This window comes from Micromys minutus, assembly GCF_963924665.1.
Source record: "Micromys minutus genome assembly, chromosome: 14".
In the NCBI taxonomy this organism is placed as follows: Eukaryota; Metazoa; Chordata; class Mammalia; order Rodentia; family Muridae; genus Micromys; species Micromys minutus.
The window spans coordinates 9799304-9811383 of record NC_137983.1 but is presented as its reverse complement, the minus strand read 5'-3'; the positions used below and the strand labels follow the sequence as shown (position 1 = coordinate 9811383).

At 38.4% G+C, this 12080-nt stretch overlaps 1 protein-coding gene across 1 annotated transcript in view; it reads right to left on the bottom strand.

Annotated features, from left to right (window-relative positions):
- Positions 1-12080, bottom strand: part of ANXA10 (annexin A10) — a gene marked incomplete at both ends in the record, with an annotated part of 78719 nt that overhangs the window by 21517 nt on the left and 45122 nt on the right. Inside the window, one exon of the mRNA XM_080928711.1 lies at positions 4853-4966. Within this exon, the coding sequence (XP_080784837.1) occupies positions 4853-4966 (114 nt within the window). The remainder of the gene's footprint in view (positions 1-4852; positions 4967-12080) is intronic.

Below are 12080 nucleotides of genomic sequence, written 5' to 3'. Positions count from 1 at the left end.
TTATATCTAGCCACTTTGGTGAACTTATTTGTTAGCTGTAGAAGTTCTCTGGTGGAGTTTTTGTGGCCATTTACATACACTATCATGTCATCTCCAAACAGTGATGTTTTTACTCTTCCTTTCCAATTTGTATCCCTTCGATTTCCTTTTGATGCCTAATTGCTCTGGCCAGGACTTGCAGTACTATGTTGAATAGGTAGGGGGAGAGTGGGTAGTCTTGTCTAGTCCCTGCTCTCAGTGGGATTGCTTCAAGTTTCTCACCATTAAGTTTGATGTAGGCTATTGGTGTGCTGTATATTGCTGTTATTATGTTTAGGTATGGGTTTTTGATTCCTGATCTTCCCAAGTCTTTTAACATGAAGAGGTGTTGAATTTTGTCAAATGGTTTCTCAGCATGTAGTGAGGTGACCATGTGTTTTTTTTTTTTTTTTCTTTGAGTTTGTTTATATGGTGGGTTACATTGATGGATTTCTGTATATTAAATCATCCCTTCATCCCAGGGATGAAGCCTACTTGATCATGGTGAATGACCTTTTTGATGTGTTTTTGAATTCGGTTTGCAAGGATTTTGTTGAGTATTTTTGCATAAATGTTCAGAAGTGAAATTGGTCAGAAATTCTTTTTTCTTGTAGGGTCTTTGTGTGGTTTAGGAAAGAGGGTTATTTTGGCATTGAAAAATAAGTTAGTTAGTGTTCCATCTGATTGTTTTTTTGTAGAATAGTTTAGAGAGTATTTGTATTATGTCATCAATAAATGTCTGATAGAATTCTGCACTGAACCCATCTGGACCTGGGCTTTTTTGGTTAAGAGGCTTTTGATGACTGCTTCTATTTCTTTAGGTGTTACTGAATTATTTAAATGGGTTACCTGGTCCTGTTTTAACTTTAGTATCTGATATCTGTCTAGGAATTCATCCATTTGCTCCAGATTTTCCAGCTTTGTTGAGCATAGGCTTTTGTAGTAGGATCTGATGATTTCTTGAATTTTTTCAGTTTTAGTTGTCATGTTTCCACTTCCCTTTCTTATTTTATTAATTTGGATACTTTCTCTTTGCCCTCTAGTTAGTCTGGCTAAGGGTTTAACAATCTTGTTAATTTTCTCAAAGAACCAGCTCTTTATTTTGTTGATTCTTTTAATAGTTCTTTTTGTTTCTATTTGGTCAATTTCTGCTCTGAGTTTGATTATTTCTTGCTGTATACTCCTCTTGGGTGCATCTGCTTCCTTTTGTTCTAGAGCTTTCAACTTTGCTGTCAAGTTGCTAGTGTATGCTCTCTCCAGTTTCTTTTTGGAAGCACTCAGAGCTTTGATTATCCTCTCAGTGCTGCTTTCATTGCATCCCATAGGTTAGGTATGTTGTGTTTTTATTTTCATTAAATTCTAAACAATCCTTCATTTCTTTATTTCTTCTGTGACCCTGCTATCGTTTAATAGAGCATTGTTTAGTTTTCATGTGTATATGGGCTTTTTGTTGTCTTTGTTGTTATTAAAGACCACTCTTAGACCATGGTAATCTGATAGGATGCATGGGAATATTTCAATCTTCTTATATCTATTGAGACTTGTTTTGTGACAGATTATATGGTCGATTTTGGAGAAGGTGCCGTGAGGTGCTGAGAAGTTGTATTTTTTTGTTTTAGGATGATATGTTCTGTAGATGTGTATTAATTCTAGTTGGTTCATATCCTCTGTTAGTTTCACTGTGTCTCTGTTCAGTTTCTGTATCCATGATTTGTCCTTTTATGAGAATGAGGTGTTGAAGTCTCTCACAAATATTGCGTCTGGTGTAATATATGTTCTGAGCTTTGTTGGAGTTTCTTTTATGAACATGGGTGCTCTTTTATTTGGAGCATATATGTTAAGGATTATGAGTTCCTCCTGATAAATTTTCCCTGTAATGAGTAAATAGTGTCCTTCCTTATCTTTTTTGATAACTTTTGGTTGAAAATCTACTTTATTTGATATTAGAATGGCCACTCCAGCTTGCTTCTTGGGTCTGTTTTCTTGGAAGGTTTTTTTCCCAACATTTTACTCTGAGATAGTGTCTTTTTTTGTCTCTGAGATGAGTTTCCTGTATGCAGCAAAATGCTCGACTCTGTTTATGTAGCCAGTCTGATAGCCTCTATCTTTTATTGGGGAATTGAGTCCATTTATGTTAACAGGTGTTAAGTAATAGTAGTTGCTGGTTCCTGCTATTTTTCCTTTTAGAGGTAGAATTTTGCCTGTGTGTCTTTCTTCTTTTGGTTTTCTTGCTTAGGTATTTTCTTGTTTTTACTAGGATGCAGTTTCCCTCCTTATATTGGGTTTTCCACCTATAATTTGTTGTAGTGCTGTGTTTATAGTCAGATATTGTGTAAATTTAGTTTTGTCTTGGAATATCTTGGTCTCTCCATCTATGGTGATTGAAAGTTTTGCTGGGTATAGCAGCTTGAGCTGACACTTGTGTTCTCTTAGGGTCTGCATGATGTCTGTCCAAGATTTTCTAGCTTTCATAATCTCTGTTGAGAAGTTAGGTGTCATTCTTATTGGTTTTCCTTTATATGTTAAATGACCTTTTTCCCTTACTGCTTTTAGATTTCTTTCTTTGCTTTGGGAACTTGGCATTTTGACTATTATGCGTCAGAAGGAATTTCTTTTCTGGTCCACTTTATTTGGAGTTTTTTAGGCTTCTTTTATGCTCATGGTCCTCTCATTATTCAGGGTAGGGAAGTTTTCTTCTATGATTTTGTTGAGGATATTTTCTGTGTCTCTTAGTTGATATTCTTTGCCCTCTTCTATTCCTATTATCCTTAGGTTTGGTCTTCTCAATTCATCCTGGATCTCCTGGACATTTAGGGTTAGGAGCTTTTTGGCTTTTGCATCTTCTCTGACTGTTTTGTCTATGTTTTCAATGTTGTCTTTGACCCCTGAGATTCTCTTTTCCATCTCTTGTTGTCTGTTGGAGATGCTTGCATCTGTGACTCCTAATTTCTTTTTTAGGTTTTCTACCTCCAGGGTTGTCTCTTTTAGTGGTTCCTTTATTGTTTCCATTTTCATTTTAAATTCCTTCTTCAATTCCTTCATCTCTTTGGTTCTGTTTTCCTCTAGTTATTTGATTTCTTTGAGTGTTTGTTTTTTGTGTTTCCTCTTTAAAAGCTTCTATTTCTTTATGCCTTTCCTCCCCTTCATGTTAAGGATTTCTATCTTCATCTTGAGGTATCAATTCGGGTCTGAGTCTTCTTTTTCTGGAGTGTTTGGCATTCTGCTGTTTGCTGTGATGGGAGAGCTGGGTTGTTGTATTGCCATGTTGTCTTGGTTTCCCTTGGGTAAGTACTTTGGCTTTCTTCTTGTCACCTTGTTGTCATTGATTAAACATGTTTTTATTTTTGGTCAATGATTGGTTCCTGTCTCTCTCGTGTACCTGCCCTGTGTCCCTGGATCTCAGCTGTTCCCATTGGCAGATGGCCTGAGCATTTGTTCTGCATGCAAGGGCCCCCTGGGTGGAAACCATGTCCCTACAGCAGAGTTCCTGCTCCCCTGAACCAATGGGGGGGGGTAGAAGCTTTCTGCCTGTTTGGCCCAGACCTCTCTGTGCCCCGGCTACTCACAGTGCAGTCTCTCCAAACCTTCATTATTGGAGCTCTGCTCTTACTAGTGGTTGATTGCCTGAGCACCTGCTCTGCATGTTTGGGCCTGCCGGGAGGAAAGCATGCCCCTACTGCAGAGTTCATGTTCTCATGAACCAATCATGTGGAGCATGGTTTCCGGGCACTCAGCCCAGATCTCTCTGTGCCCTGGCTACTCGCAGCACAGTCTCACCAGGCCTGTGTCCCTGGATCTCAGCTGTTCCTGGTGGCAGATGGCCTGAGCACCTGTTCTGTAAGCACGGGCCCTCTGGTTGTAAACGGAGTCCCTACGGCAGAGTTTCTGCTCCCCTTAACCAATAGGGGGGGTTTCTGCCTGCTCGGCCCAGACCTCTCTATGTCCCGGCTACTGGAAGCACACTCTCACCAGGCCTGTGTCCCTGGATCTCCTGAGATCCCATTTTTTACAACTTTCTTCTAAGTGGTTTTATGAGAAATGGTGACTGGAATGGAAAAATTGAAAAAAAAAACTGGTTGGACTTCCTATGAATTTTATAAAAATCATTGTTCTGATAAGTATATATTACAGCTAAAATCCAAGTACTTTTAATGTTTCATCTCTTGTCTCATCTCTGTCATCCATCGGGGCGATCTGTTCATTGGCAAGCACTTTATGGATGTATTTAAATGCTTTTAATGGTGTTAAAGCCAACAGTTAAAAGAAGTCAAAGGCCCCCTTTCCCCCACATTCCCATACAATAAAATCTGTAATTTATTTTATAAAATGACTTCTCTGTAAGACCTTATTTTCTTAGAAAATAATTTTGATATATCTGAGCAGTACTCTCTATATGTATTTAACCCATGGTCATAAAAATAGTGATGCCATTTTATTTCAATTGTGAGCCAAATGTTTACAGATAACTTTAAAAGATTCTCATGAATTTGAACACATCTTCCTCAACATGAGAACACATATGGAAGAGGCCAGAAGCTACCTCATCATTCCTGTTGGATATGAGCCTGAAGATAGAGTATCTGTGTCTCTACAACCTAAAAATAGGATGGCCTAGCCCCTTGACTCTGAGACTCTCCTTCCCAGAAAGCCTATTCTCACCACAGTATTTCCAGTTACATGATAGGTTAGGTATTCTCTTTTGTCTCCCTGATCATAAACACTGCAGGACCATCAAAAGAAGTCTGTCCTTTGCTGAAATCTGAGCCTGTCCCTGTTAGAGGTGTATTATTTGATTGCCCTGTATCTGATGTGGGTATGTTACTGGGACATTCACCTTCATGGCATGCCAGAGCTCGTGAGCATCATAAGATGGGGGAGGATACATCAGGCCCACCATCACTTCTTTGAAGTGGGATGAAAGTTGTTCCTTCAGATCTGCAGTCAGGTCCTATAGAGGAAGAAGTAAACATAAAAGTTAACACACAGACCAAATTTATAAGAGAAATATGATTCTGAGGAATGTCTTATGAAAATGTCTTTCTTTGGGTGACACTAGACAATAAATTTGAGGGTTTGAAATGACTGACTTATTAATCACTTCTGTGAATGATGGAGTATGAGAATTTTAGTCACAGCAATAGAGAAGTGATTTCCATTTATAATCCATAACCCTCATGCTTCCTTTGGTTTCCTTATGAAAATAAACATTCAACCTACAAAAATTTGAACACATTGGTACAGGAGAAAATTTCTTGAACAGAACATCAATGGCTTATGCTCTAAGATTAAGAATTGACAAATGGGACCTCATAAAATTGCAAGGCTTCTATAAGGCAAAAAAAATGGCAATCCACAAATTGAAAAAAGATCTTTAATATCCCTACATCTGATAGAGGGCTAATATTCAAAATATATGAAGAACTCAAAAGTTAGACTCCAGAGAATCAAATATCCCTATTAAAGCTAAACAGAGAATCCTCATCTTAGTAATCTCAAATGTCTGAAATGTTCAACATTCTTAGTCATCAGGGAAATGCAAATCAGAACAACCCTGAGATTCCCCCTCACACCAATCAGAATGGCTAAGATCAAAAACTCAGTTTACAGCAGATGATGGTGAGGATGTAGAGAAAGAGGAACATTCCTCCATTGCATGTAGGATTACAAGTTGATACAACCACTCTAGAATTCAGTCTGGAGGTTCCTCAGAAAATTTGACATAGTACTTACTACCTGTAGACCCAGTTATTCCACTCCTGGGCATATATCTAAAAAATGCTCCAACATATAACAAGGACATGTGCTCCTCTATGATTATAGAAGCCTAACTTATAACAGCCAGAAGCTGGAAACAACCCAGATGTTCCTCAACAGTGCAATGGATACAAAAAACATGGTACGTTTGCATGATGGAGTACTACTTTGTGATTATAAACAATGATTTTGTGAAATTCACTGGCAAACTGATGGAAATAGAAAATATTCTGAGTGAGGTAGCCCAGTCACAAGAGAACACATATGGTATTAGTCAAAAAGAAGCTCGGAATACCCACTGTACAATCCACAGACCATATGAAACTCAAGAAGTAAGAAGATAAAACCAAAGTGGATGCTCTGCTATTAGTTGCATGAAGAGAATGATCCCTGGAGAGGGATCTGTGAGGAAAGAGGGGATGAAGGGAAAAGGGGGGCAGTTCAGATATGGGAGGAGATATGGGAGAAGTACAGAGGGTCAGGAGTTTGAAAGTAGGTCTGTAGCAGTGGGGGCAGGGTGGCTGGGGCAGCCATAGAAAGTCCCAGATCCCTGTAGCTTTTAAAATTCGGTCTTGCCTGTATTGTCTGAAGCTGGCTTTAGATTCACTATTCTCTTGCCTAAGCTTCCTGCATACAAAAATTACAGCTGCATGCCCCCGTGCCAGCCAGTCGGATTGGTAATGGAGGGAACAGGGAGCCTAGATACTGAATCCAGGGTATATTTTGAGAACGAGGAGTTTAGGTGCACTTAGACCTGGTACCATAGATTGAAAGTATTAATGCATACAGATGTATTCAATATGCCACTATGCAGAGATTGCAATGCTCAGACAGCGAATAAAAAGATTTAACACTTGAATCCTAAACAGATTCTTTATCTGATATTTCAATAATTTTGAATTTATTATAACAATCATGGTGTATGATAAAACTTCAATGCATATATCTGTTCACTATCTATGAACACATTGATTGTCTAAAAAATCTTTTTAAAGTCAGAACTTAACAATATGATAGCGTTTTATCATGTATAGATAGAACATAAGTAATATGTAAGTGGATCTATAAAACATGAATAAATGAGTGTGGAAATACAAATCGATTTTATTATGTGCAAAGAATAAATGCCTGTTCAAGTTGAAGATTTCTTGAGCATTCCGAGTCTTTGGTTTAATCTTTTAGCATAGCTGTTTGATCACTGTTCTTGTCCCATATGTATATAACAGCACCTTTGCTTCTTTATAATTATACCAATTCTAGACAAATACTGATTCTGGATTTCACTACAAACTGAGGTTAGAATCTCCACAAGATGGCGGTATATCTTTATTTTGTTCCTCTCATTCTCTCTCTCTCTCTCTCTCTCTCTCTCTCTCTCTCTCTCTCTCTCTCCACTGTGTGTGAAAAGCAGAGAAAGCGAGAGCTATACTGTTTATTTTTAAAATTCATTTAAATAACAGTTTAGTGAAAGACACTATTATATTATGTCTAGTTTTAATCTTGTGTGTATAATTGGTATGAGATGGAAAGAATATTACTAAATTTCATTGCATTTTTACCCCTCTGACTAAAGAAAACAAAAGTCTTCCTCACAGGGCTAGTACAAATTTTGTAAGATTTAGTAGAAATTGTTAAAAAAAAAACACATTTAACACTCCAAAACGTGCTCCAAAAAATGTCATTTCCTCCAAAATATTCAAAAAGCTTGCATATCAGTAGTCTTTAGCTACAAACAGTGGTAGAACAGTATGGCTTCCCGCTCCCTGTCTTCACAGTACGTGTCTCTTCCTATCCCCATGGCTCAGAGCTTTGCCTGTTATCTTTCATGTTTCTTATTTTCATCACGCCTGATGTCAGTATAATCTATTGTCTCTAACATGGAAACACAGGCATGTTCTGTAGTATGCACACACGGTGATTCTATAGGCACACAAGGAACACAGGACGTTCCCAGTGCTTAGGGACTCCCAGGTTGCTAATCTGAGCAGGTGTCGTCAGTCGGCAATGGTCATGCAATCAGTGCATCCTGTCCCTTGCCCAACCCGTCCTTGGGGAGCAGCTCTTCATACAGTCCTAGAACCGGCCAACTCTTGCTGCTCCCCTGTCTACATGTGTTGGCCAGACCATCATCTTCTCTCCTGTACAATAACAGAGCAGCCATCTAAAGAGCTCTCCCATACTTATTCCCTGTGCTCCCTTAAAAATTTGATATCAAGGTCCTGAAAAAACAAAAACAAACAAAACAAAACAAAAAAAAAAAAAAAAAAAACAACCCTCCCCCACAAAACAGAAACACTATTCTTCTGCCTTAAATGTTCCCTGCCTCAAAAGGAAAACATTGTCATTCTTTTTAGTGGTTTATCTCAGAAGCAGGCACTGGGTAAGTTATTGTATGTACATAGGAATGTAAATTCTTACCAGCATTGAAAAGACTCATAGAACAAACAGTCTGCTCATTTCTTAGGACACATCACTCTTCTCCTTGCTTCTGATTGGTCTACTCTAGCTACAGTGGTCGTCTTCCTGCTTCTGGAAGGGCAGAACTGCTGTGATGCCCAACTTGGACCTTCAGTCTACCAGCTGATGCTCTTCCCCAATGCTTCTTCACCCTCCAGGCTTCTCAGAGAGATTGTAGAAAGCCACTCATCCATGCAGTCCCCCAGCACTTCCTGCATTTCTCACCCGACTTTGTCTTATTCCACAGCACCCACTTCAAACTGATAGACTTTACCAAATAATGTTCCTCTCGCTAAGGCAAGAATTGGCTCTACCATGGCAGAGATTTGACCTGCTTGTTTTCCACGGCTTTATTCATCAGCCCAATGGAGCTGTGCCTGGTAACTACTAGGTACTTGTACAATAATGACAAAGCAAGCAAATGAAAGGATAGGACAACGTGTAATTCAACAATTATTTGTCTGGAGTCATTCTAGGCTAGTGTGAAAATAAACAAGAAGAGCAATCTCTAATCCCAGCAGCTTCCCCTGAGTGGAGGGCACAGAAATCAGGGGAAATGGCCAAGGCACAATGCACAGCACGTTGAAGTCTGAGGGAACAGGTAGCATGCTATTATCAGGGATGGCACCAGGAAGGAGACTGTGCCTTCTGCCCGGAAGACAAATATTGAATTGTATGTTTAAATAAGAGTACTTTGAAAGTTCAAAGAGGAACATTCAAGTTGGCTTCCTAATTAGACCCTTAAATTTTCACTCAGAGTTATATACATAACTTCTCTGCTGGGGGACTTTCCTCAGCCTCCCCTCTGATTTCCTATTTTATTGAATATTTTATTTATTTAATTTTCAAATTTATCCACTTTCCTTGTTTTTTTCTCTGGAGACAACCTATCCCATCCTCTCCCTCCCTGCTTCTATGAGGGTACTCCCATACACACCCACCCAATCCTGCCTCCCTGACCTGATGTACTGGGGAATGGAGCCTTCATAGGACCTCTCCTCCCATTTATGTCCAATAAGGGCAGCCTCTGAATCATAGGCAGCTAGAGCTATTGAATCCTCCATGTGTACTATTTGGTTTATGGTTTAGTACCTGGGATGTCAGGGGTGATTGGTTGATTAATATTGTTGTTTTTCTTATGGAGTTGGAAACCCCTTCAACTCCTTCAGTCCTTTCTCTAGTTCCTCCATCTGGGACTCCATGTTCAGTTCAATGGTTGGCTGTGAGCATCTGCCTTTGTATTTGTCAGGTTCTGGCGGAGCCTCTCAGGAGACAGCTATATCAGGCTCCTGTCAGCAAGCACTTCTTGTCATCTGCAATAGTGTTTGAGTTTGGTGACTATATATGGGATGGATCCCAGATTAAATAGTCTCTGGATGGCCATTTATTCTGTCTCTGCTGCACACTTTGTTTCTGTATTTCCTCCCTTAAGTATTTTGTTATCCCTTCTAAGAAGGACTAAAGCATCTTCCTTCTTCTTGAGCTTCAATGTGGTCTGTGAATTGTATCTTGGGTATTCCAAACTCTTAGACTAATATCCACTTATCAGTGAGTGCATACCATGTGTGTTCTTTGGTGACTGGGTTACCTCATGCAGGATGATATTTTCTAGTTTTATCTATTTGCCTAAGAATTTTATGAAGTCATTGTTTCTAATAGCTGAGTAGTACTCCATTGTGTAAATGTGCCACATTTTCTGTATTTATTCCTTTGCTGAGGACATCTGGGTTGTTCCCAACTTCTGGCTATTATAGATAAGGCTGCTATGAAGATAGTGGAGCATGTGCCCTTGTTGTATGTTGGAGCATTTTTTTGCATATATGCCCAGGAGTGGTATAGCTGGGTCCTCAGGTAGCATGTCCAAATTTCTGAGGAACCATCAGACTGATTTCCAGAGTGGTTGTATGAGCTTGTAACCTATCAGCAATGGAGGAATATTTCTTTTTCAGCACATCCTCTCCAGCATCTTCTGTTGCCTGAGTTTTTGATTTTAGCCATTTTTGACTAGTGTGAGGTAGAATCTCAGGGTTGTTTTAATTTGCATCTCCCCGATCTTGAATATTTCTTTAGGTTCTTCTCAGCCACTTGAGTTTAATCAGTTGAGAATTCTCTGTTGAGCTCTGTTCCTCACTTTTGAATAGGGTTATTTGGTTCTCTGGAGTCTAACTTCTTGAGTTCTTTATATATATATATATATATCCCCTCTATCAGATGTAGGATTGGTAGAAATCTTTTCCCAATCTGTTGGTTGCTATTTTTTCCTATTGACAGTTTCCTTTGCCTTACAGAAGTTTTGCAATTTGATAAAGTTTAATTTGTTTATTGTTGATCTTAGATAATAAAGCATTGATGTTCTGTTCAGGAAAATTTACCCTGTTCCATGTGTTCAAAGTTCTTCCCCACTTTCTCTTCTATTAGTTTCAGTGTATCTGGTTTTATGTGAAGGTCTTTGATTCATGTGGACTTGAGCTTTTTACAAGGAGATAAGAATGGGTCAATTTGCATTCTTCTACATGCTGCCCCACAATTGAACCAGTACCATTTGTTGAAGATGCTGTCTTTTTTCCACTAGATAGTTTTAGCTCCTTTATTAAAGATCAAGTGACCATAAGTGTTTGTGTTCAATTTTGGGTCTTTAATTCTATTCCACTGATCTACCTGCTTGCCTTTGTACAAATACCATAAAGTTTTAATCACTACTGCTCTGTAATACAGCTTGAGGTTGGGAATGGTGATTACCTAGAAATTATTTTATTGTTGAGAATAGTGTTAACTATACTTTAAAAAATATTTTAAAATGAATTTGTAAATTGCTCTTTCTTATGGTATAAAGAATTGTGTTGGAATTTTGATGGGAATTGCATGGAATCTGTAGATTGCTTTTGGTAAGATGGCCATTTTCACTATATTTTGCCAATCCATGAGCATGAGATATCTTCTCACCTTCTGAGATCTCTGATTTCTTTCTTCAGAAACTTGATGTTCTTGTCATAAAGATCTTTTACTTAATTGGTTAGAGTCACACCAAAATATTTTATATTATTTGTTATCATTGTGAAGGGTGTCTTTTTCCTAATTTTTTTCCTCAGCCTGTTTATTTTTTGAGTAGAGGAAGACTATTGTTTGTTTGAATTAATTTTATATCCAGTTAATTTGCTGAATTTGTTTATCATGTTTAGAAGTGCTCTGGTGGAATTTTTGGGTTCACTTAACTATACTTTCATATCATCTGCAAATAGTGATATTTTTGACTTTTTCCTTCCCAACTTGTATTCTTTTGACTTCCTTTTGCTGTCTAATTGCTCTGGGCAAGACTTCCAGTACTATATTGGTAGGAAGAGATGGGCAGCCTTGTCTAGTCCCTGATTTTAGTGGGATTGCTTCAAGTTTCTCTTCATTTAGTTTGATGTTAGCTGTTGGTTTGCTGTATATTGCTTTTACTATGTTTAGGCATGGGCCTTGAATTCCTGATCTTTCCAAGTCTTGTATTTTTTTTTCTGAAGCTGTGTCCTGAAGCAGGCCCTGCTGGAATCTCAGCTTGGCCTTCCATTAAGCTAATAAGCTTTTCAAATTGAGCTGTTTGGTGTCACTGCGAAAGCCATCTGACTACTCTGATTAAATTAAAAATAAAACAACAGGTTCTCATCTGTGACTTCTTATTCACAGGTTTTATGAATGAAATGGATGTCAAAAGTCAACTGCAATGTTCTCCTTGTTTGACTATACTCAGGGGAACCATTTTGTATGGTTTCAACTAGTATCCCTTTTCCTAATTAATCATAAAAACAAGGCCTAGTATTGAAATACTCAAAAGGCAAGCACATAGAGTGAAAGTTTAAATCTGTCTTAAT